Source organism: Agelaius phoeniceus, chromosome 8, assembly GCF_051311805.1.
Source record: "Agelaius phoeniceus isolate bAgePho1 chromosome 8, bAgePho1.hap1, whole genome shotgun sequence".
Taxonomy (NCBI): Eukaryota; Metazoa; Chordata; class Aves; order Passeriformes; family Icteridae; genus Agelaius; species Agelaius phoeniceus.
The window spans coordinates 10010932-10036631 of NC_135272.1; the positions used below are offsets into that span (position 1 = coordinate 10010932).

Sequence of the window (25700 nt, forward strand, 5' to 3'; positions counted from 1 at the left end):
CTCCCACAGCCAAGGCTCCCTGTTTTGCAGCACCAGTTTCCCTTGTGAGGGTGAAGCTCTGCCTCTGCATTGCTCTGCGTGTCTTCTCCATGGCCCCAGATATTTTTAGGGGATTTGGGGAAATGTGCTAGAGGTGGTGATGCACTCAAGCAGCTGCATCCACCACTCAGCCAAGGTGGGGGTTCCATGGGATGTCCATCAGAGACCTGCATATTCCAGAGGCTTTCAGAGCTTTTGGAGCAGCTCATACTTAAAACAGCACTTCGAGGAATGTTAATGCAGCACTTCTGGCCCACACAGGAGGACATCCTCTCCTCAAACTGCTTCCAGCAGCGCTGCAAAGGCCTCAGAGCTGAAGGTGGCATCACCACCCTGCAGAGCCTTCCCCACAGTCAGGACTGCAGATCACTTTTTTGGCTATAAAATGGGAACTCACTTCCCAGCCTGGAAAAAACTGCTGGGCTGTCATTGCATTCATCGCCTCGGGAAGTGCTCTCAAAGCTGGGCCATCTCCTGGAACTCCACACTTCCCACTGAAAAAACTTCTTATCACTTCATGAGCCAGAGAAGTGAAAAGCAGATCTGTCAGCATTTGGGAAATAAAGGGAAACTCGCCCAAAGTGAAGGGCAGGATAAAAGCAGTCCCTAGTACAGGTCATGTGGGCTTAGTCCTTGGTGTTGTGAGACACCAGCTCAGCTCAGAGGGGTCTAGAGAAGGTGACTGCCTTCATCCTCCCCTGAGCTCTTCTTGGCACAGTACAGGGAGAGAAGGAGAGTGTTCTTGGAAAGCCACAAAGCATCCCTTTCACCCCAGCTCAGCCCTGGCTGCTGGAGAACTTTTCATGCTTTAACAACAAAAGCAGATGTGACTTCAGCACCTTTGCTTTGCAACTCACCCACAAGCTCTGGACCAGGCAACAGCATCTGCAGCCCCCTGGCATCTCTGAGGGGTGGCCAAGCTCTTTGGATGCCCCCAAGGCACAGATCCCAGCAGGGTTTCCAAGCTCAAGGTGCAGGCTGCTGCTGCCTTGCATTCCTGCAGTGGCACCGATGGCACCGTGACACCCTTGGCTTCCCCTGGCCCCTTTGCTGCAGTGCCACCACTAACAGCTCCTCAGGCTCCTGGCCCTGGCTCTCCCAGTCCCCCAGGGCCCTGTACCCCTCTGTGTGTCTGGAAACAGCCAGGTCTGAGCCACAGCTAGCCCAGGATATCTCAATATCCTCCCTGCCCCTCTCCTCCACAGCCCCCCACCCTGCCTGGGCTTGCAGAACACCCCATCCCACAGGATGGCAGTGCCAGCACAGGCTGTGTGCCTCCCCCTCCCTGCCATGGGGACCTTCTCAGGGGTCCATGACATTACCCAGAGTCCCCACAGCTCCCCCAGCACAGGGTGGGCAGTGCCAACGAGACCAAGCCTACAGCAGTTCTTTACAACAAGGTTTTATTTTTCTTTCCTTTTGACAAAAAACATTGAGGAGTTGTACATTGGTGGTGGTCAGCTCGGTTCCCCGTTTGGGTCCAAACGAGCAGCTTATGTTACAACATCCCACCCCAGAGCCTGGGGGATGGAGGCAGAGCATCTCCCACTCCCCCTCCCCAGGAGAGACACCAGCCCCACGCCTGGGGGGCTCTGCCATCCAAGCTCTCCTGGGGGGACGGGAGGATGGCACAGCTGGGCTCTGTGTGCCAGGGCTGCCACCCCTCCTCACACACCCACCACAGGGAGATTTGCAGGGCTTCCAATCCAGTCCCAGCACCCAACTGGGAACCGGTTGCACGCCCCTGGTGAACTCCTGCCTGCCCAGGGCATGTCCTCTGCAGGCAGAGATTGAAATCCATAAATCCATCCCCCCTGCCCATCCTGCCTCCCAGTGGCACAGTCCTGGTGTCCGGGAGGCTGCGGCAATGTCCCAAATTCCACAGAGGAGAGATTGCACAGCAGCAAAGCCCAGTCCAGCGCCTTGAAAAGCAAGGCACGGGCTGCGGTGGTGCCTCGGGGCCGGTTTGTGTTCCCCCCTCGGTTCTCCCCTGGTTCTGCCGGGGGTGTTTTTGGTTTCAGAGACGCGCTGTGCAGGTGCCACCGTGTCCCCGCCGCTCCCTGCCTGTCCCCAGCGCTGCGGCTGCTCCGGGAGAGGCAGAACGGGGCAGTTTCGGGCCCTTTCCGGGCGAAAGGGGCTGTGCTGTGTCGCACACAGTTTCTGTACTGTTAGTTGAACGCAGGGCTGACATGCCAGAGAGCTGCGGTTCGGGCGGTGGCAGCCCGCGGGGGCTGTGCCCCATCCTGTGCCACCAACACCGCTCGCCGGCCCCATGCCCGGGGCTGGGGGAAAGAAAAGCGCCCAGAAAGCTGGAAATCCGCATGGAACGTGCCCCCGCTCGGAGAGCATCGCTGCCTCCCTCCCACCCGCCAGGCACAGACACAAAAAGCCGCCTCCTCCCGTCCCCTCCGCGGGCTCTTACTCAGAGCCCGGCGCATTGTCAGACACCTTTCCGCATTTAGAAGGAGACGATCCCGACACCTATATTTAGAGCAGGTACGGCATCGCCTTCCCCTGCCCCCGGCAGCACCGCGTCCCCTGTCCCCGCTCAGAGCCGGCTCTCCCAAATTCCAGAGCTCCGGAGGCTTCGGGCTGGAAGCCACGAGCTGCTCATGGATGGCTGGAAGGGACCAGGCAGTGCCCGTGTCCCAGCAGGGACCTTCCCCACGGCCGCACGGGACAGGGTTTGTCCCATGGAGACAGAGGGGGGTATGCAGGATCTGAGCCTGTGGAATTTTTGGATCCCTGGGCAGGTTTGGGAAGCAGCAGAGGCGTCCCCCAGCATCAGGGACCTCTGGAAGCAGGAGGAGCTTTGGGCCCTCTAAGGGGGCACTTTGGCCATGGGAAAGGGGGGGTTTGGTCCATGCATGAGCCCTGGAGCTGGAAGCCTTCAGAGCCACAGGGATTTGCTTCTCACAAAGCAGAGCTCCCTCGGGGAGCTCACAAAGCGGTCAGGGCATGGTCTGCACATGCAGGAGCAGGGCACTTTGTGCACCTTTCCATCAGGAAGAAGGCATGAGCTATCCAGGGCCAAAGCAAAGCCTGGCCAGAGCTGCTGCACAGCAGCCCCAAAGACCCAGACCACAACAACCTGCAGCAAAGCAAAGCCGTGGGCAGCAGGAAGGGCAGGGTGAGGGCTGTGCTGCCTTCCCCTGCCCATCCCCACATCCCATCTCCACTTACAGCCACCACATCTGGTCCAAACACACAGAGCATCCTCCAGCCCTCAGAACAAACCCTTCCCTGAGGCTCCAAAGGCACAGCACCCTCCAGCTCCCCAGACCACGCTGGGGCTGACAGCAGACACAGCTCATAGCAGAAACACAGCACTGGTCACCAGGGCGAGCCACCCATCCCCACGGGCCAACAGCAGCACCTCCTGGGGCACAGCACTGCACCCACTGCATGGATCCTTGAGAGCTGACAGCACTTAATTAGCAGATAAATTAATGACTGGAGCTGGAAGGAGCTCCTGTTCTGCATTGTCAGTGTTTGCAGGAGGGCTGAGCCTCCCTGCTCAGGACAATGCTCCTTCCCCAAGTCTCCCCAGCTCTTGGGCACCCACCTGCTCCCACACCGGGGCCGTGGGGTTTGCACAGCCAGCCCCCCATGGCAGCCCTTCTCCAAAGGGGGGCCAGGCCCCCAGAGAGGGCACAGGCCATGGCTGCAGGGGAAACTGAGGCAGGGCTGGTGCCAAACCCCAATGCCTGTGCCCGGAGGAAAGATATTAAAGGTACATCATGCACCCACAACATCTTCACTCCCCTGCAGACATGGATTTCTTCTTTTCCTGGGAAAACAAGCAAAGAGGCCTCTGAGAGAGAGGTTTGCCATTACCCCCTTGGCATTGCCTTCTCCCTGGGACAGCTCTGTCCTCATCCCTTGGGCATCCCCCTCCTGCAGGCACCGAGCTGCCCGAGGAGCCCTTGCCACAGCCATCTCTGAGAGAGAAAATGCAATTCCCAGCGCTGGAAACACCTGGGAGAGGGAGCAAGGTGACATTCCCAATGCTCTGTACAGCAGCCCCCCGGGGAGGCTCAGTCCTGCCCCCACCAAAGCAGGGTGCAGGAGTCCCAAGGGGCTGGCCAGCATTGTCAGGTGATTAAAACAAATCTATGTATGTGTATATCTTTATATATACAGCATATAAATATATATACACACACACACCCCGTATATACACACACAGGCACACCTAGAGTTCTCAGTATATAAATAAATATATGTCGGTGGGACACAGGGTACATCCGGCAGCACTGAGCCCCCCCACCCCCAGTACAAACCAGTTCTGCCCCCTCTGCTCTGTCTGGGTGCATCCCAACCCCTCATCCCCTGCCCCCACGGTCACATCCTGCCCCTTTTCCAGGCAGGATGAGACCCTCGGGGAGGGAAGTGCAAAGCCACAGCAGCACAAGCCCAAGCGACAGAGCAAAGGGGGTGGGTCCCTTGCATCCCTTTGCTGGGACTCTCCGGCCATAGGGAGCAGAAAATCCCTCGGGATGAGCTTTCCCGGGGATCCCCTCGGGGCAGGGAGCGGGGCTCCGGCCGGGGGGGGGCTCTCCCTTGTCCCCCAGCACTCCAACCCGGCCAGGCCGCTCTGCTGCCCATCAAATGCTTCTCTGTGCAGAAAAAAAAAGTGATAATAATAACTGAAACTCAACAGATTTTAATTTTTTTTTTTTTTGCACAAAGACTTTTTTTTCCCCTTTCTTTTCTTTTTCGTTGTGATTTGTGGGTTTTTTTCTCTCCTTTCCGGTCGGTTTGGGGTGGGGGCTTTTTTGTTTGGTTGGTTGGTTTTTTTGTTTTTTGTTTTGTTTTGTTTTGTTTGCTCTGTTTTGTTTCGTTTTTTGTTTTTCCCCCTGCGTTTGGTTTTGGTTTTTCAGTTTCATTCCCAGGCGCGGCGAAGAGCATGCATCGGAGAAGGGCAGGGCGGGATGGACGGGGAGGCAGCCGAGGCGAGGTCGGGGCGCGGGTTCGAGGCTCGGGGGACAGAGGGGGCAGCTTCTAGCACTTGTCATCTTCCTCGGTGTCGCTGAGCACGTCGATGCTGGCCCCGCACATGACGCCTTGCGCCGCGCCTCGCCGCCGCCGCCGGTAGTGCCCGTTGGGCATCTGCCACCCGTGCCGCAGCGGCGGCGCCGAGCCGATGGTGTTGGAGCGGCCCAGGCTGGTGGCCACGGCCGCCTCGAAGGTGAGCGTCTCCTCCTCACCGCAGTCTGAGGCGTGCGAGTCGTCGTGCAGCGCCAGGTAGGGCTCCGAGATGTAGCGCTGCGGCGTGGACTGCCGGCTCTGCTTGCCCGCCGGAGAGCTGGAAGGTTCCGCCGGGCCGGCCGCGCTGGGATCCAGGCTGGAGGAGAGCAGCGGAGAGCCGCCCTCGCTCTCGTCGGCCGGGGGAGAGGTGTCCCCGGCGTGCCGCAGCATGGAGGCGTAGGACAGCAGGGGACGCGGCTTGGGGGGCACCGGCGGCAGCTGGCGGCGGCCTCGCCGGGGAGTGCTGGTGTCCGAGATGGAGGGGATGGAGCTTTCGCTCAGGGAGCCCATGCCCTGCAAGGCACCGGGACACCATGGGCAATGCAGGCAGCACCACGCACCAAACCACACCAAACCACACGCCATCACACCACACCAAACCACACCACACCACACATCACCACACCAAACCACACCACACCCCATCACACCACACTACACCACACCAAACCACATATCACCACACCACACCACACATCACCACACCACACTACACCACACCACACATCACCACACCACACCACACCAAACCACACATCACCACACCACACCACACCAAACCACACCCCATCACTCCACACATCACACCACACTACACCACACCAACCCACACCACACATCACCACACCACACTACACCACACCAAACCACAGCACATCACACCAACCCACACCACACCACACTCGGGAAGTGCTCTCAAAGCTGGGCCATCTCCTGGAACTCCACACTTCCCACTGAAAAAACTTCTTATCACTTCATGAGCCAGAGAAGTGAAAAGCAGATCTGTCAGCATTTGGGAAATAAAGGGAAACTCGCCCAAAGTGAAGGGCAGGATAAAAGCAGTCCCTAGTACAGGTCATGTGGGCTTAGTCCTTGGTGTTGTGAGACACACAGGGTAAAGCTCAGCTCAGAGGGGTCCAGAGAAGGTGACTGCCTTCATCCTCCCCTGAGCTCTTCTTGGCACAGTACCACCACACCAAACCACAGCACATCACACCAAACCACAGCACAGCACACCAAACCACACACCACACTACACCGGACTATGACTATTTCGGCTACTACTATTGTGCTGGAGTGGAGTAGGGCGGATACGGGGGTTGGTCCCTCTGTAGCAGCTGGGAGCCATGGGTGGAGGCCGAATTGGGTGGATTTTCCGGTTGCGGCCAGAATGAGACCTAGTATGGGTAGTGTAGGAGTTTGGGAAGGAGTGGGAAGTTGTTGGATTTCTCAGGTGTTTGTGGTGGAAGCCAGTCCACACCGCACCACACCTCACCACACCACAACAAACCACACCACACCACACCATACCAAACCACACCAAACCAAACCAAACCAAACCACACCACACCAAACCACACCACACCACACCAAACCAAACCAAACCACACCACACCAAACCACGCCGCATGTGACCGTGTTCACAGGGGTCTGAGGATGAGGGAAGAGACGAGGATCTGACTCCATGTTACAGAAGGCTTGATTTATTATTTTATGATGTATATTATATTAAAACTATACTCAAGGAATAGAAGAAAGGATTTCATCAGAAGGCTGACTAAGAGTAGAAAAAGAAAGAATGATAAAAAAGGCTTGTGGCTCGGACTCTTTGGCCAAGCCAGCTGGGCTGTGATTGGCCATAAACAACCACATGAGCCCAATCCCAGATGCACCTGTTGCGTTCCACAGCAGCAGATAACCATTGTTTACATTTTGTTCCTGAGGCCTCTCAGCTTCTCAGGAGGTAAAGTCCTAAAGAAAGGATTTTTCATAAAAGATGTCTGTGACAACTGCACACTACACCACACCGCACCACATCACACCACACCACATCACACCTTCTCATGTCATGGACATATTTTATGAAAAATCCTCTCATTAGGATCTTGTCTCCTGAGAAGCTGAGAGGCTTCAGGAACGAAATGTAAACAATAATTATCTGATGCTGTGGAACGCAACAGGTGGATCTGTGATTGGTCTCATGTGGTTGTTTTTAATTAATGGCCAATCACAGTCCGGCTGTCTAGGACTCTCTGGTCAGTCACAAGATTTTATTATCATTCCTTTCCTTTCTATTCCTTCCTAGCCTTCTGATGAAATCCTTTCTTCTATTCTTTTGGTATAGTTCTAATATATAATTTTCTTTTAGTATAATATATGTCATAAAATAATAAATCAGCCTTCTGAAACATAGAGTCAAGATTCTCATCTCTTCCCTCGTCCTGAGACCCCTGAGAACACCACCACACTCTCCCCACATCCTGAGCTTTATTTCCTTTACTTTGTGAAAAATCCCCTCACCGGGATTTCTTCTCCTGGCAAAGATGAGAAGCCTCAGCTTCTCCATGTTTTGCTTCTTTGGAATGTGATTTGGAGAATTCTTTACCCAGCATTTGAATTGTTTTAACTTAATGACCAATCCCAGTCCAGCTGTGTCCGACTTTCTGGTCTGTCATGGGTTTTTATCATGCATTCTTGTTTTAGCCTTCTGATGTATGTTTTCCCTTTCTCTAGTATAGTAATATAATATAATATAATATAATATAATATAATATAATATAATATAATATAATATAATATATATCAGCCTTCTAAGAATGGAGTCAGATTCTCATCTCTCACCTCGTCCTCGGGACCTCAACACCACAACACCCATGGAAGCTGCCTCTGTCTTGAAAGGGTCACTCTGCCCCATCCCTGCCCCACGAGCTCCTTGTGGTCTGCAACTCTTCCCACAAAGAGAAGCACACAGGCAGGCACTGATGTCCCTGGTGACCAGTGACAGGACCCAAGGGGACAGCTTGAAGCTGTGACAGGGGAGGTTTAGGTTGGATATCTGGCAAAAGTGCTTCACCCAGAGGGTGGTCAGGCATTGGAAAAGGCTCCTCAAGGAAGTGGTCACAGCACCAAGACTGACAGAGCTCAAGACACTTTCAGACAATGCTCTCAGGCCCATGGTGGGATTCTGAGTTGGATTCGATGACCCTCGTGCTCTGTTCCAACTCAGGATACTCCATGATTCCATGCTCTTGGTGGTCAGAAGCAAAAAGCCCTCCCAAACCCGCCCTAGGAAGAGCTGACAGCTTGCCATGGGTGGCATCTCCATGGGTGGCATCTCCATGGGTGGCTTCAGGCTCACTCAAACACTGGCACCTCCAGGCTGGCACACCTGACTTTGGCAGGGAGCGGATGCCATAGCAGCAAAAGGAGCAGCATGAGAGAGATCCAACCCCAAATACTCTGCAGGGTGCACAGGACACACAGAGATGCCACCAGCAGGAGATGAGATGGTTCAGACCTCCCAGAACCAGGGCTTATCTTCCCATTTTTCCTTTACACTTCGGAATGGATCCCTGTCACCCACCTGCCTGCTGGGTGTCTGTGACCTGCCCTCGCTGGGTGACCGTGACTCACGCCGCCGTTCCGGTGACTCCTCCTGTGCCTGGGGACTCCTCTCCTCGGAGTTGCAGCGGGAGATGTCCGGGGACAGCAGGTGCTTGCGCTCTTTGGACCGGCCCCGCTCCCTGCCCGAGCGGTGCCCCTCGGACCGGTGGCCTGCAGGACACCCACGTCAGCCCCCAGCACCGCCCCCTCTGCGGCAGCTCAGCTCTGGAGGGGTTTTTGGGGGTTTTTTGGGCTCACCCGAGTCGGCGTTGAGGCGCCGGGCGGACAGCTGGAGCGAGGAGTGGTAGCTGCGCCGGCGGGACTTGTAGGTGTTGTCACTGCTGCGCTCCATGGAGAACTCATCCAGCCAGGAGCTGTTGGGCCGCTTGTCCCGGATGGTGGAGAAGGATCTCCGCATGGAGCTGGTGTCTGTCACCACCTGCAAGCAACCCCGGCCGGCCGGGGACAGCATTAGCGCCAGGCAGGGCTGGGGGACAAGAGGGACCCGTTCACCCCCAGCACGGGGATGGCCACGCTGTGGGATGGGGAAATTCGGGGTGGGGGCAGCCAGCCTGAGAAGAGCCCCCCCAGATAACCTCTGCACAAAGCATGGGTGGGAGGAATGTGGGGTTTGGCCTCGGAGCTCATGGGCTGCCCTTCCCCAGAGGGCTGGAGCTGTGCTGCACGGGCAGAGCCAAGCCCAGGGGCTGGGGGAGAGCAGCAGCACCTCCTGCTCTGTGTGGGGACACAGAGGGCACCAGAGCATTGCTGCCTCCCCAGCATCCCTCCCCACTAGGAAAGCAGGGTGGAGAGGAGCAATCCTTGAAAAGATTGTTGGCAGAGAGGGGTCCTCCAGTGCCCCCTGCTCTGGGTTCATCTTTCCAGCCACCACCATTTTTCCACACGCCTCCCTACTCTGCCTTTATTCCCACATCCCCAGCCCTTTCCCCTGCACTCATTCCCTATCTCCCCGCTCATGCTGTTGTTTTATCTTCCCTTTCCTTTTCTTCCTGCCTCCCATGCTTCTCCTTCCTACCTTCTCCCCTCGTTATACCCTGTGTTTTCACATGTTATGGGGAAAACATCACCTCCTTCCATACTTCCTTTGCTTAGCTCTAGCAGCTCTCTGCCACTGCAGCCTCAGGCTGTTCTCCATCTCCTCTCACCTTTCCTGCTCCCATCCCCTCCTTCTGGTCACCTCCTCTGCTGCTGAATGACCAAGAAAGCCCACGAGACAAAGCCTCCCTTTGTCTTCACACCCCCACAAAGTGCCACACCAGGACTTGGTGCCTGCACCAAGGTGAGACAGCAGAGCCAGAGACTTCACAGCAAACACCAAACCCCAAAAAACATCTGTGTCTGTGGGGAGGCTGAGCACAGGACAGAACAACAGGGAAACCAGGCAGACAGATGAGGAGGTGAGACGTGGCCTGGGTTCCCCTGGACAGACAGAGCACGTGTTGGGACGATGGCAAAGGACGGAGAAGGCTTTTCATCACCTGTGGTCATCTGACAGCTGGGCTGGGGCTCCTCAGACCTCAGCCAGTGCCCAGGGCTGCAGGAAAGGAGGGGGACAACATGATCCTGGACCTCCCCCACGAGCCTGGAGATGGATCCCCCAGGCTGCTCTCTGCTGCCAGTGTCCCCCTTGTAGGGCAACAGCAGCTCTCCTGCTTGTGCAGCACCCAGAGAAGGGGAGAAGCTCCGGTGTCAGGGTGCTGGGAATGCCACGGGGGTCAGCACAGAGAAGGCCCAGCCTTATCTGGCAGGCTTTGATCACCTGTGGGGGCTTTGCCTGGTTTTACCTGGGGATCCACAGTGAGACGAGGCATGGAGGAGGCCCTCCCAGAGACAGCGTGGTCCTGAGTGTCCACGGGAAGGTAGCTGCCACGGTTAGAGGGCTGCACTCTTTGAAACTCCCTAACCTCTGGCTCCTGGAAATAAACACACAGCCAAGCTCTTGGGATGGGCTTGGAGCAGGGCAGCACACTGCTTTGGCCCTCTTGGCAAGGGGACAGCCCTGCTTGCTCAGCCAGGGGTAGAATTTAGGTTGGCCAAAAACAGGTGGTAAAACACTAGCACGGGTTGCCCAGAGAGGTGGTGGATTCTCCCTCCCTGGAAGTGTTCAAGGGCAGGTTGGATGGGGCTCTGAGCAACCTGATCTGGTGGAAGATGTCCCTGCCCATGGCAGGAGGGTTGGAAATAGATAAGCTTTAAAAAGTCCCTTCCAACCCAAACTATTTGATGATTCTATGAAAAACAGGGTCTAAGCCAGTAGAATTCATCACATTGCCACTGAAAAATACCCTCCAGTTCACAGTCCCCAGGTGAGCCCTGATGTGGTGCTTCAGGCCTGCCTGATGGCCAGCTACCCTTGCACCTCTGCAGTGACAGTGGAAACCCTGCCTGGGTCTGGGGGCACCCTGGCTGCTCAGGGTTTAACTCCAAAGGGACAAATGGGTAGGAATTTAAAAAAAAATCAAATCTTCCTGGCCACATTCCTGTTAAAAAAGCACACACTGCCCATAACACTTAAAAGCTTTGGTTAATTTTAGATTTTAGGGGACTCTGTGGATGCTCACGTTCCCTCACGATGTCGAGGAGATGGGCACAGAGTGATCCTGGAGGGGTCACTGGGAGGGGACTTTATGGGGGCAGGGGGAGTCTGATCTGCCCCCTCCCCATGTGGCTGGGGTGGCCGAGGCAGGGGACACCTGCCTGTGTCATACACAGGTGACACAGAGCTGCAGACCCTGGGGACACAGGCTGGGGACACAGGGCGGTGCCACACTGCGCCGGGTGGCGCAGGAACGCAGACATAGAGAGATGTGTGATATATAGAGATGTGTGATATATATAAATATGTGTGATATATATATATACACACACAGACAGACAGGAGGCCAGGGAGGGCTGCTCCTGCTGGAGACAGTTTGACAGCTTGGCTGGGGGGACTGGGGACAGCACCACTGACAACAAAATGGACACGAAATCCGAAAACATCAGATACCATCACTCAGCACGGGGTAACCCACTGACATGAGTGCTCAGTGGAAAAAATAGCCTGTGGAGAGAAGGATATTTTACTGCAGGACATTGGTCATGGCTCTCACCCCAAAAGCACTTGTGCTGCCTGGCCCCACGGGTCAGGGCAGGTCCGGGCATGGCTGTGTCCCCAGTGCCAGGACATCCAGGGATATTTGTCCCGTTTTGGATCTGCTGCCATCCCTGAGCTGTGCTCGCTCCCCACACCTCCCCGTGCCCACCAGCATCCATGCTGGGGCTGCAGAGGAGCAGTGCATGACTTTACCAGAGACTGGTGCTCCTGGAATTGCTCCTGGGCTGGATCCATGCACGCCAGCTGGAAGATCTCCTGTGGTGAGAGCGGGCTCAGCGAGGGGAACCCGCCTCGGCTGCTCCTGCAAACACAGCCCAGCTTCAGGCAGGTGATCCCACCACCCTGGGACCACCTCTCCTGCAGCTCAGAGCTGGGGAGCCCCCTGCCTGCCCCCCCAGGCTGCTGAGACCCCGTGTTTGAGCAAACACTAAGTTCCCTGGAGAGCTGAAGTGGTGCCCCAAGGCAGGAGAGGACACCAGGGCCCCGAGTCCTGCAGCAGCAGTGGGACATCCCAAGGGCAGTGACAGAAACCCTTATCAGCTCATTCCCACCAGCCAGGGTGCTGGAATCCCCCAGTGACCCTGCACTGCTCAACAGCTCCTGGGGTCCAGCTTCACCCTTCCTGCAGGAGTAGCATCCACAGACCCCTGGCCATCCCCTTGTCCCACCTCGGCTGCTGCTGGCGGTGCTGACACACACCAGGTACCTGGAATCCTGCAAAAGCTTTGTGCCAGGAGATTCCTTCCTGCTCCCAGCAGCAATTTTACCCTTTCTGCAGCCCAGTGCCAGCTCCAAGAAGGAAAGAAGGGCTGCAGGAGCAGGAAAGTGGCAGGGCAGCACTCACAGGCCTGAGAGGGTGTCCTGCTGGAGGTACGGCAGAGCCTTGGCGTTGGAGATGATCTCCTGTGGCAGAGAGGACGGCTCCATGCGCTGGAACATGGGGGCATTCTTCTGCATTGGGGAAAGGAAGAAACTGAGCCTGTAGGAAACGTGGGGGAACATCCAGTGCTTCCCCAGCCAAGCTCCCACCACTCAGAGAAAGAGGACACCATGCTCATGCTCCCTGTCAGGGACTGAGGATGATCACAGACACGCATTGTAGTCCCCAACACCAACCTGAGCTGTTATTTTCACCCCATGGATGCATGTTTGGGCTGGGAGGTGGTGGGAAAGCAGAGAGGGTGATCTGAACATCCCTGTCCTGCCCTGGCTGAGCCTCACCTGCTCCTCCAGCTGCTGCCTCTGCTTCTTCGCCTTGCTCTGCTTGTAGTAATCCATGATCATCATGGCTGCATATATTTTCCCAACAGTCAGGTCAGAGGCTGGGAGCATGAGAGGGAACAAAATGGGGTCATTTGGGCTGTAAAATAAAGCACCAATGTGGATCTTGGGAAGAGCCCTGCTCTGGGATACCCTGGTGACCCTTAAGCTCTTCTCACCACTCTAAAAAAGGAGTGCAGAGCACCCAGACACTCCCCATAGGGATAAAATAGATGGAGATGGCTTGAAATCATCATCACCCTCAGCCACCAAGGCACACACCCTCATCATCTCATCAGGTGTGCTCAGCCTCCCACCCTGCTCCCCAGAGAGCAGTCACAGGAGGCTGTGGCTTTGGCAGGAGTAGATCCCTGCAAACCGGGTGCTTTTCCAGAGAGCTCCCAAGCAGCCAAACAGAACAAGGCAGAACAAACCCTTCCCCCACTTCTCCTTGAGCTGGGGATGGGTCTGGCCAGTCCCCACCTCCCTTTGGGAAGAAGCTGCTGTGGGGATGAGGGGAGTTTGAAAGCAATGACAGCCCCCACACAGACTCACTTTTTGGCATCGGTACCAGCAGGTCAAGCATCTTCTGGGAGAGGTGAGGCCAAATGGTCAGGATCTCCTTTTGAAGCTCGGAGTCCAACTGCTGCCAATCTGCACCACCTTCAACAGCAGGGAGCCAAAACAGCCCAGACACATCAAACCTCAGCACCAGGGTCCAACCAGCCCCCCTTTCCCATCCTGCAGTGAGGTTCCACCTCAGCATCCATCTCTCTGGGCTGGGAGGGCCACCTTGCATCAGCCAGCCTGGTCCCCTGCTCCCACAGGGAAACCTTCCTCCCATCCCTTCCATATGTGCCTCCATCTCCCCATCCCCTGCCCTCCCACTCAAAGCTGCCACCTTCAAGCTTGCCTTGGGTCCGTCTCTGCAGCTCCCATCCCACTCCAGCCCACACACACCTGCTGCTGCCCCACTTTCCTTTTGCTGGTGAGCAGATCATGTGCTGGTGGAAGAGCATCTCTGCCTGGTAAACCCAGAAATGCTCAGTGAGGCTGTGCACAGAGAGCAGAGTTCTCTGGCCAGGGCTTTGCTGAGCTTAGGAAGTCCTGGGACCATCAGAAGCTGACAATGTGCCCCAGCAGGGCCACCCAAGCACAGGGGCAATTTGGGTGAGCTGTAGGACACCCAGGTTCAAATCTCTGCTTTGTCTGGAGGGGTTTGAACCCGTCCCTGTTGTCTGAGCACGGGGCTTTGGATGACATCTTACCCTGGGTTGGGTTTTCTCCCAACAGCTGAGCTGTTCCTAGGGGATGTTTTATTGAAAATGCCATGTTTCTGCAGGAAGTTTTTGATCTGATGAATCACAGCCTTTCCAGTAACAGCAACAAAGGAGGTTTTCCTGCTCTGAACATTTTATCTTCCCTGAGAGACAGAGAGGTTTCTTTTCCCCACAGCCTCAGGAAGCCAAGCACGTCTTTTCCATCCTTGGTTTGGCTTTTTACATGGGGAGGAAGGGGAATTCTCTCTCTCCTCCACTACACAGTGGACATCGAGCTGTTTCTTTTCTCTAGAAACAGCTTCTGATGAAGAATTCTCTACCTCTTCCCTAAAGAGATAGATTTTTTTTTGACAGAAAGTGGCAGAATTTTGCCTGTTCAATGCACTTGCTCCCTTCTGTGTGCATCCAGGCTCTGGATCCCAAATTAGCTGTGACGTCCTCAGCCCAGCCAAAGAGAAAGGGACTTTTTTGAGAGGTGATAGGACAAGGAAGAAGGATTTTAAGCTGAGTGAGGGTAGACTGAGCTTGGATATTAGGAAGAAATTCAGAAGGTGGTGATGCCCAGAGAAGCTGTGGATGCCCCATCCCTGGAAGTGTCCAAGGCCAGGCTGGATGGGTGGTGGGAGCTGTCCCTGCCCATGGCAGGGGGGTGGAACAGGATGATCTTTAAGGCTCTTTCCAACACAAACCCACGCTGAGATTCCACCAAAAGGACCACGAGCAGTCTGCAAAGGGTTTCAGAGTGCCTCTCTCTGGCACAGGCTTTACCTTTGGCAATTTTGATGTCCAGGGCCGTGCGGATGAGGGCCATGAGGGTGGAGGTGAAGTGGACTGTCATGTCCTCGGCCACGGGCATGTTCATCAGCACCAGTCTCTGCGCAAGAGAGAGAAGAAAACAGCGGACGGAAAACAATATCGAAAAACACATCGACCAGGCTGGAGGAAAAGAAATTAAACATTAAACAAAAGGGGGGGGGTGGGGAAATAAAAAAATAAAAAAAAAAGAATCCAAATTAAAAAAAAAAAATTAAAAAAAAAAATAAAAAGCAACAAGGAGTGTCAAAACAGCACAGCCAAAAAAGAAGGGCGAGGATCACCCCACCAGCCCCCCCACCTCCCCGGCTCCTTCCACCCCAGGACACCGGCTCACTGCCTTCCAGGGCTCCTCCTGCGCCCAGGAACGGCCCCTGAGCCCCCCTCCCCACGTGCCACAGCAGCCCCCGGCACTTTTTTTGGGAAGACACACCCCATCCATCAGGGATGCGGGCGTGTGGGATGTGCGGGAGGGGAGGCGGGCTCAGGTTTCCGTTCCCGGGGGGTTTGGCTTTCCAGCTCTCAACCCTTCCCAGCTGGGGCAGGGGAGAGGAGGGTCCCTAACCTTCAGGGACTTCAGATGGGCTGGATATTCCTCTAGCATGCTACATCCTGGCACTCCCTTTTTGCGTCTTTCAGAGATGAAGTTTGCCAGCACATGCAGGGGGGTTCCAAATTATCCATGGGTGGGGAAGGGAAAGGAAGGGAAAGGGGAGGGTGGAAAAAGTGCAGAAGGAAAGAGAAAAGGGCAACCAAGGCAGGTTAGACACGCCATGCTCCTTCCCCACCCTGGCAAGGCGGGGTGCAAACCGAAGTGACCAGATCCACTTTCCAGAGAGTATATTTTGCTTTGTGAACACCTTGGGTCAGCCCTTCCCTGCCCATTCCTTTTCACCCAGCTTCTCACATCCCTTTCCTGCTTTCAAGCCTCCCTTTTTCCCCCTGGGAAAGTGTGATGGTGGATGTATGCTTGTGTGAACACACATGTGAGAGCCTGAGAGGGTGGAAGCGTGTTTGGAAGTGTGCAGGAACCCAAAGGTGCTATCCCTGCTAAAAGGCCAAGAAAAACCCCAATTTCCTCCTCAACAACAGCTCCTCCTGTAGCTCTGGGCCTTGTCCTGGCAGCTGCTGCCCTCAGAAAGCCACACAGCTCCCACTGCAATCCTCCACAGCCTCCCATGCTCCTGATCCATGAGCCTGATCCGCAGCTGGGACTGACTGACAGCCACCACTGCGGGAGGGACAACGCAGAGCTGCCTTTGGAAGGACCCTGGCTTTGCCTTGCACAAGCAAGGGAAAGGGCTTGGACAGCCCCTGCTGATGGTCCTGGCTCCTACACACAACAGGCCTGCTCCTATGAGATTTGGGATTTGAGATTTGGGATTTGTCCCCACTGCCCATCTGCTTCCCATCTCCATGGGCTTCTGCCCTTGGGTCAGGATGGTTCCAAGCCCCTGGGAATGAACTCCTGAGGACATCTCACTCTCCTAACTGTGCTACAGGGCTGTTCCTCACCTCCTGCAGCCCTCCCACTTCCACACTCCTGCTGATCCTGCCCCTCCTTTTCCCCTGGGAGCTGCGAGCTGTCACTGTGACACACGTGGGGACCAGCCAGCATGGCCAGGGCTCCTGTGGGCACACTGGGACAACTCAGAGCTGCCTTTGGAAGGCCTCTGGCTTTGCCTTGCACAAGCAAGAGAAAGGGAGAGCCCCTGCTGATGGTCCTGGCTCCTCATGCACAGCAGGCCTGCTCCTATGAGATTTGGGATTTGTCCCCACTGCCCACCTGCTTCCCATCTCCATGGGCTTCTGCACTGGCTGGGATCAGGATGGTTCCAAGCCCCTTGGCATGAACTCCTGAGGACATCTCACCCTCCTAGCTGTGGCCTCACCTCACCTCCTGCAGCCCTCCCAGTTCCAAACTAGTGCTGATCCTGCCCTTCCTTTTCCCCTCGAGCTGTCCCTGTCACACACGTGGGGACCAGCCAGCGTGGCCAGGGCTCCTGTGGGCACACCAGGCTCCCCAGCAGTGAGCCAAACACACGTTGGACACCCCAACAAGTCCCCAGCTCCCCACCTCCCGCAGGTGGCCCGGCTCCTGCAGGGCTCTGACCCCCAGAGAAGGAAGGGTTGATCTACCTTATAGGCCACTTTGGAAGGACATCTCTTGCCGAGGCCTAGCGGTGGTGACATAAGAGTCAGCATTTCATACATCTCAGTGTAATGGATTCGGCCACTGCTCATGGAGGGGGAAGGGGAGGGAGGGAGATGCAGAGAGAGGAGGCATTCCCAGAGAGCGGAAAAAAAAAAAAAACAAAAACAAAACGTACGAACGGAAAAATAGTACAGGAAAAAACAGGAGAGAAGAAAAAAATAAACAAACAAAAAAAAAAGAAAAAAACAAACGGACAAACAGGAAAAGAACAGGAAACCCGTTAATCAAGGCAAATCATACATGAGAGACTGTCCTGATGTGGATTTATAGCACTGCTCACACAGACCCAGGAATGCTGGCAGAAAGCGACTCACCCCTCTCCTCTCTGCTGCTGGCCTCAAGCGCCTGTCTCGCTACCAGCCTGGGACGAGTCCTGTGCTCTGAACCCCTCTCCTAAAGCCCTCCATGAGCCCCCACCTCGTCCCACAGGTTCCAGGGCTGTGTGCGAGTGGTATAAATCAGATACACGGCACTCGAGCCATGGGTTATTGCAGATAAAGGGTGCCTTGCACCGCGGCGCTCCGTGGCCTCCGGAGCCTCTTCCCTCCCGCGGGGGTGCCTGGTATTTGCTTGGCATGGCCACCTAACCCATAGCCAAAGGCTGTGTATCCCCAGCTGGTGGGGTCTATGCAATTGGGAGGCAGCATCTTGCATAGAAGGCAGTGGGCCAGGGTCACTTGTCACAGGAAGATGCCCAGTTGCTTCCGTCTGGCTCTGCGGATGGAGCACTTCCCCACCATGCAGCAGTGCAAAAAAAGGCATGCTGAATCGGCTGGAACAAAAAAAACGGGAGAAAAAGTTGGGCATGCCATGCTCCCGCCCTGGCTCTCTCCCACATGCGGCTGCAAGTTCCACCAGGTTGGAGTTTAAAGAGTCTCAGCAGAGGCAGCTGTTTGGGCCTTCCAACATTGGGGTTGGTTTGGGTTCCCCACGGGAGCAGTTAGGGTGGGATGCCCTCCCTCCTCCCCTCCTCTGCTCCATAAGGACCTGCCTGGGATTGCTGAGCAAGGAATGCCACCAAAAATTGGCCACCCCAGGCTGCCCTCTGCCAGGCTGGGGTAGCTGGGCTGTGCCTCCCTCTCTCTGCACGTTCACATCTCCCAGGGATCCTGGGCTTGCTCACCTCTTCATCCCCTCGTGCCAGGACCCCACCCTGCCACTGCGAGGCTTGGGATGGTCAAATCACCTCGTGACACCAAAGGCATCAACCCTCAGTGCCAGACAGGAGCCCATCTCAGCTGGGGTGCCCTGTGAGAGAGGGCACTGCCAAAAAAATTAAGGGTCCCCACGGGATCTTGGCTTCTTGCCTAGAATGTGCTGAGAGCATTGTGGAAAGGGGAGATGAGGTCTCCTCTTCTCAGGGTTTGGAAGCAGCCTCCTGGTCAAAAAGGCTCCTACCAAGATAAGTCCTGACATTTCAGGTGTGAACAGAACTGGTGACAGGAGCTGTTTGGGGTGCAGGCACCCCAAAAGATGGCTGATAAGAGCTCTGGAGAATGATGAGCAGGATGATCAAGAGGAAATATCCAGGAGTCCACAAGCAGCACCTTGGCAGGGCTGGATGAGCACCAGCTCAGGGTAAGGTCATTACAATTTTCATGCATGAACTCAGTGCAAAAAAGGAAGCAAGACAGTGATCTTCCAGCCATCCTTCCTGGCAGGGGGAATTTTGGGGAACCCAGCACAAAACAGGCCCTGCCTTTCAGACTGAGATTCTCCACACAACCAAGGAGGAGTGGAGTCCAGGAAAGGAAGAGTTTGCATCAGTGACCAAGAGGGATCCCATGAGAACTCCACACTTTGCTGCTCCTCAGAGCAGAGATCTTGGAGCTTTCTGAGCAGCACAGCTGTGCCCAGACACCACTTCCCCACGGAGTGAAGCACAGGCAGGCACAGGGAATGAAATCCATCTGAGCAGGATTGATGCCTTGGGAAGGCTGAGCTGGAACAGAGACTGAGCTAAAGAACAAAGCAGGGATTTATTAAAGGCCTCAATGGATCCACCTTGGGCAGCACAAGAGCCCAGCCAGGGCTGCACCCAAGATGAACCAAAATGGTCACAAAATGGACAACAGGTCATGAGATCTCACACTTCCATAAGTTCTGCTCCATTTGCACATTGGAGTTCATTGTCCAGTTACAGCTCCAGCCCATGCAGTCCCATCTTCTTGTTTTTCTCTCTTCATTCCACATTGTTTGTGCTCTTGGGGCTGAGATTTGGATCATTTGTCCTTGGTCCCCAGCTGGAGCAGGAATTGTTTTGTCTCCCTGCTCTGTGCACAGAGCTCACCATCCCCTCATATGAAGCCCAGATCCACACACTAAAGCAGCACAGAATCTGAAAAATATAAAAGCTCAAACCTGAGGCATCAGGATGACTCCCAAGAGCTGGTGCACACCCAGGATGGGGGATCTGACCCATCCATCTGTGTCTGGACAGAGATGTGACCCATGGCTACAGCACAAGGTGGCCACCAGGGATTAAATTATTCATTATTCTGTGATTCTGTAAACCCTGTAAAACCACCAGGTATTAATGGCTTGGTCCTGAGAGAAGCCTGTGAGTGGCAGAGGAGGAAATGTGGGAGACAGGACATCTTCCTGCTGTGGTTAGGAAATAAGTGCTGTGCCCCACAGGCTGTTAGGAAGGGAGCAGCAGGAGTGCTGTGAGAGTAGATTCAGGAAGGGGTGAAGTTATCTTCACCTCACAGGGATATAATCTGTGGAGCATTCACCTGGCAGGCAGGGCAGGCTCACTGAACTGAAAGGTGTCTGAAAGCTGACTTGGCATTTTGGGATCTTGGCAAGATGCAACATCCACATGGATTTATTTTTTTTTTCATCTTTTGGGAATTGTTCCAGGGCAATAGGAACTCCTGAAAATCTCCTGTTCTTGAAATATCTCCTGCACAGGGAGGAGGAGACCGAGGTAACACAAGGTAGAGATGGGGATGGGGATGTCTCCCCCACATGACAACAGAAGCTGTTCTCAGCACTCTTTGCTTCCTCCTCTCCCTGAGTTTATCCACCTTCACTGCTCTGCCCATCCACAGCCAGCAGAAATCAGATTGCTCTGAGATTCCCTCTTCCAAGGAAGCGCTGCAGGTACCCCTGTGAGTCCCAGGTGATCCAGCTGGGCAGAGCAGCACCTGAGAGTGGAGCCCTGTTGAGAAGGGCTCAGCGCCCCTCCCAAAGGTGTCTCCTGCCTGCAGGGACCCGAGCAGGTTTCCTCAGCCATCTTCTGCCAGGGATGCAGCAGCAGGGAAGAGTGGAAAGACTTCAAGAAGCCCTTCCTGGAACAGATGACCCCATCTGAGATTCTTGCAAGAAATCTCCTGTTCCCAAATCCATCTTCCTAAATGAGGTGACCAATCATCCGGGCCTTGTGTTCTTTGTGCTGCTTTGCCTCTGGCAAAACCATCCTTACACCCAGCTGTGGAGGGTGGCAGAGCTGTTCCAGGGTGGCATCTGTAAGGAAAGCCTTCCTGATGTTTCCAGAAGGATGTGGTGGCTGCACCACACTGCAGCAAGGAACCCTCCTCCTCTGCAGAGGCAAGAGCAAGGGCTGGGCTTGTCTGAGCTCCCTCGTGCACCTCAGGATCCGTGAGGGATGCAGAAGGAAGAGCAAGCTCTGTGATTCATCCTTTTGTGCCACAGGCACAGACAAAGGTGTCATGGCACTTCAGGAAACGCAGCAGATGTGGGATTTTGCTCAAGTGTCACCCCATAATAAAAATTAAAAAAAAAACAAACCCTTCAAGTCAGAGAGACACAAGGAGACCAAATCGCTGCCCTGGACTCAGGGCCAGTGTCAGGACCCAGGACATCCCTCTGTCTGTCCTGAGCAGCCCAGACCCCTGCCAGGGGGCTCAGAGACCCTGGCACAGAGCCCAAAATGCCCCTGTGGGTTTGATTATGACCCGTGGAGCAAATTACCAACCTTGTATGAAGATCAGCAGGCCACAACAGTTTAAGTAGAATATTAGTGAAGTTATCACAGAGTAGAAAAGTAGATTTTAGAGTTTTTGGTATGGAAGTTCAAGAGGCAAGATGGAAAGAACTAGGTGTGTCCAGCCTTTTTCCTTCTTCTTCTTGGCCTCCATCTTCTGCTGTGATGTTGGCACTTTTGGATTGGTTTAAAATAGAAGCTCACTGTCTAACGTAGGTGATAGGTATTGGGAAGTAATTGTAAACATTGTATACGTAGTTTTTAGCATAAAGACATAACACTGCCCCAAGGGCAGGCAGAGTGCCTGGACTGTCTTGCTGAGCTGACCTCAGCAAGCCAAGAGAAAAATTTTTATAGATAAGATAAAATAAACAACCTTAAGACTGAGAAATTAAGAGCCCTGACTCCTTCAAGCGCCGAGCTAAGAAAAGAGACTTTGGAACTTTTCTCAAGTTCACTCTGAGCAGCTGAAGATCCCAACAGGCCAGCAGCCAGGAGCTGAGCTCAAGGGAGAGGAGCTGCCAAGCTCCAGAGGTGTCACCATCTCCCAGACCAATCCAGCGAGCTGTGTGCAAGACTAGCAAGAGTCCTGCTCCTCAGAGATGTGACTGCTTGTCCTGCCAAGTGCCACCCTCGAGGGCAGGGCTGTTGGGTACAGCACAGCATCCCCCAGGGACAGGGGGCACCTCCTCGCCCTCCCCCAGCCCTCCCTGTCCAAAACAACAGCAAAGTCCCCAACAAAACCCTCCCAAACCCCTCGTTGTCCCCCGTGAGGTGCCTGCAGAAGTCGAGCAGGGACGGTGGCATTTGGGCTGGCGCCCCTCGGGGCTCTCTGCGCCGCTGGAACCGGGGCCGGGGGGCTTTGCCGGGGGGCACAATTTGTCACAACCCACGCCAGGAGGCTCTGAGCCCCCTGGCCCCACTGATGCCTCCCCTGGAGGGGAACAGCTGCTGGCTCTGGGAGGCAGTGGACCTCTTTAAACTCGGAGGAAAGCAAGGTCAGGGTTCCCTGGGGAGGCGCGGTGGCAGTGGAGCGGGGAGCAGGGTGGATGGTGTGTCCCGTGGCCAGGCTGTGGCGGAGGACTGGGAGGCAAACCTTGCACGCCACCCTGTAGGGGCAGTTCTCTCCTAGGCCCAGAGGAGGCGAGATCACCCGTACTAATTTGTACATATCCTTATACGAGATCCTGCCGCTGCAAAGGAAGCACAGGTGGGTTAATAGGACACTGAGAGGGTGGAGGGGAGGGTGGAGAGCTTAACGGGGGGATGCTGGGGCTGTCTGAGGGAAAAGACCCCCAGCTCTTCTCCTTCTGGCTCAGTCAGACCCAGAGAGGAGGAGAAAGCTGTGAGCATCAGCTACTGCCTTTTCCACCATGAGAGCTGGCTCTTATCTCCTCACACTGTCCCATTCTCACTCTGGAGAAGGACAGTTCTGTTGGTGACCCCTCCTCGTTGTGCCCCTGACCCCTGGGCCTGGTGGGAGAGGGCTGGGATTTTACACAGGGTGAGCCTGCAGCTTGGTGGAGTTCTAACCCATGGAGCTGTGCCCCATCACATCACCAGAGCCCCTGTCCTCACACAGCCACCCCTCTGAGAGCCACGAGGTCCCAGTGAGGTTGGCAGCTGAGCCACTCGTGCCTCCAAGATCTGGGGAACCTGAGACAGGGAGGGATAATGTGACCAGCTGCTGGCTGTGGCACCTGGCTGTGGCTCTCCAGTCCACTCCTGTGCTCTGACCAGCAGCCCAGCTCTGCCAAGGGTGCACATTATGAGAAGCAAACCTCCCCAGACACAGACAGACCCCCCCTTTCCTCCCAGGGAAGCACATCTGCCCAGATGCAGCCATCCCAGGATATGGCCGTATCCTCCGGCACCGCGGGGACAAGGAAGCAGCCGAGGCACAGAGCTGGCAGGAGGGGGTGCAGGATGCTGAGCTCCCCACTCTGCTCCAGCCCAGAGCCCTTGGGGAAGCGTGGGGTGGAAGTGCTGAGGTGCAGCTGCTGCAGCCTCCCGGGCATCCTTGGACAAGCTGGGAGGGAAACCAGGCGGGGAGGCAAAGAGCGGCGTCACCGTCCGACCCCCAGGCGCCTTTGCCTCTGGTTTCTTTCTCCTCATCCTCTCCCATCCCCTCTCCATTGCTGGCCAGAGGTGAAGAACCAACCAGACCTCAAACCCCATCCCTGCTCCCCCCTGGTGCTGGATGTTGTCCCCAGGAGAGCTCCGTGTGCTGTTGGGATGCGCTGGGAGCTGTTGGGATGTACTCACCCGTTCCTGGCCTGGCACAGGGGCCAGGGCTGCCAAAACTGTCTCCTGTGTCCCCTAAGCACTGGCTACAAGCATGGCTTGCTCAGGAATCAGAGGGGCACATGGCATGGACAGGACAGCTCAGGCTTGTTCTATAGTGGCTCCATCATGGGCCATCATGAACTGGCCAGGGGCCACCATCAAGTGCCCAGTGTGAGAAAACCCTTCCCAAGAGCCACCCCACAGCAAGCAGCTGGGTGTTTCACTGCTCCACCTCCTCTCCTGTCTCCGCTTGGAGCTGATATTGGGCATAAAAAAAATACCTTGGCTGGGGCTGGTCTCCTGAGGGCAGGACATGGAGGCAAGGAGTCTCCAAAGGGAGTGTGTGGGGGTGCCAAAGCCAAGAGTTAAGATGGCACAGGCTCCCTGGCAGTGGTGGATCACGGCCCCAGGAAGTCCCTGGGCTCTGGAAGGGGCCACACAAGACACCCTGGTGGGGCTGGGGCTGAGTGAGAGGCAAATACATTCCCAGAGCTGCCACAGGTCCCCCATTGCTCCAGGGATGCTTGGGACCATCCAAGGAGGAGGAGCAGTGGAGAGCAAGGCCTCTGCAACAGCAGCAGGAGGAGCAGAGCCAAAATCTACCAAGCCAGGGTGTGTATGGGCCCTGTGAGCCCCCACCACTGATGGAACAGGCTGCTGCTGCCTCCAAACAGGAGCCCTGCTCTCCAAGGTCCTCATCAGCAAGGGCAGGAGTGCAGCAGCCAAAGCCCTCCCACCTCAGAGGGGTGAGTGGGCTGGCCAGCACAGGACACAGCTCCCCAAACATCCCCCAAACAAGGTTCTGTGCAGGTGGTTTGGCAGGAACCCAGCAGATCCCCATGGTGGGAACAAGCCCCGCTCAGCCCTGCTCTTATCAGGAGCTGGGGAGCAAGGGATGGAGCCAGTCTCAGGGCAAAGGCTCCCAGCTGGGGACAGGAAAGGAGGCTGAGAGGGATCTGCCTGCAGGGCAGGGAGGAGAGGAAGAGCAGGAACGTCCAGCACTCAGGATGAACACCCCATGGCAAACTGAACATCACCCAAGACGCCTGTGCCACCAACCAGCACAAGAACCAGCTGCTGCCCTTGCAATGACCACAGGTGACAGCAGCACATCCTTGACTGTCCCAGACATCTCTGAGAACTACAGTTCCAGTAGGAGAACACAGAGACCCTGATTTAAAACCAGCTCTGAGAGGTTGGCTGGGAGAGAAGGAGCTGGCTACATACCACGCTGCTCGGTCATACTCTGCCCAGATCCGGACAAACTCATCCAGATGGTGAGGGCCCAGGATGGAGGAGTCCCGTGTCAGGTACTCAAAGTTGTCCATGATGACTGCCACAAACAGGTTGAGCATCTAAATCAAAGGGGGAAAAGGCAGAGAGAAAGGAAGGTGAGGGGAGAGGGAGCAGAGAAGGGAAGGGAGAGAGTGGGGGGAAAGTGGGGGAGAGGGAGCAGAGAAAGGGAAGAGAAGAAAGAGTGATTGTGGGAAGGTGATGGAAGATGACATGATGGCTGACAAGGGGGATCCCCAGAGCCTTCAGAGGAGAAGGCAACTCACCAGGAAGGAGCAGAAGAAGATGAAGGACACGAAGTAAACGTAGGCTAGGTCGGTGCCGCAGCGCTCGTTCTCGTTCTGCCCGGACGTGGCCGTGGTGTCTGGCTCGCAGCCCTTGCCCTCCAGGCAGGACAGCATGATCTCCTGCCACGCCTCTCCAGTGGCACTCCTGTCCCCAACACAGCCCTGTCAGCAGCTCCTGCTGGCACGGGACTGAGCCAGGGTGCCCCCAGGAGAAACCTCACCACGCCCTGCCCAAATTAAACATCTCTGGCGTGCAGAGGAGTGTTTTCCACGGCTGCTCACCTGAAGAGGAGCATGAGGGAGCCCAGGAAGCTGCGGAAGTTGTTGTGCCTGTTAATGTGGCTTTCCTCATCGAGTTTGATGTTGCCAAAAACCTGCAGAAGGGAGAAAAAGGGCTCAGCTCTTCAGGCAAGAGCTCATCAGCCAGGGAAGTAGCTGCACATTCGCATTGCCATCCTTGAGCGTTGGGGAAGATGAAACAGGAAAGCCTTACAAATATGATTGCCTGGCAAAAGATTTTGAGAAT

The 25700-nt window shown here is 55.5% G+C and overlaps 1 protein-coding gene across 11 annotated transcripts in view; it reads right to left on the reverse strand.

Annotated features, from left to right (window-relative positions):
- Nucleotides 1-4764: 4764 nt before the first annotated feature.
- The window catches only part of CACNA1E (calcium voltage-gated channel subunit alpha1 E), a 158940-nt gene continuing 138004 nt past the window's right edge, over nt 4765-25700 (reverse strand). For 5 of the 11 annotated variants that reach the window (XM_077181971.1, XM_077181967.1, XM_077181965.1 and 2 more), the window contains 12 exons: nt 25457-25548; nt 25154-25319; nt 24822-24949; nt 17284-17380; nt 15100-15205; nt 13607-13714; nt 13013-13113; nt 12636-12742; nt 11984-12092; nt 8932-9112; nt 8654-8844; nt 4765-5583 (listed from right to left, as the gene is read on the reverse strand). In XM_077181971.1, the coding sequence (XP_077038086.1) occupies nt 5044-5583; nt 8654-8844; nt 8932-9112; nt 11984-12092; nt 12636-12742; nt 13013-13113; nt 13607-13714; nt 15100-15205; nt 17284-17380; nt 24822-24949; nt 25154-25319; nt 25457-25548 (1926 nt within the window). In that variant the 3' untranslated portion in view covers nt 4765-5043. Of the gene's footprint in view, nt 5584-8653; nt 8845-8931; nt 9113-10478; nt 10608-11983; nt 12093-12635; nt 12743-13012; nt 13114-13606; nt 13715-15099; nt 15268-17283; nt 17381-22404; nt 22502-24821; nt 24950-25153; nt 25320-25456; nt 25549-25700 lie in introns of those variants that run through there. The other 6 variants (XM_077181972.1, XM_077181970.1, XM_077181966.1 and 3 more) reach the window with 3 other exon arrangements.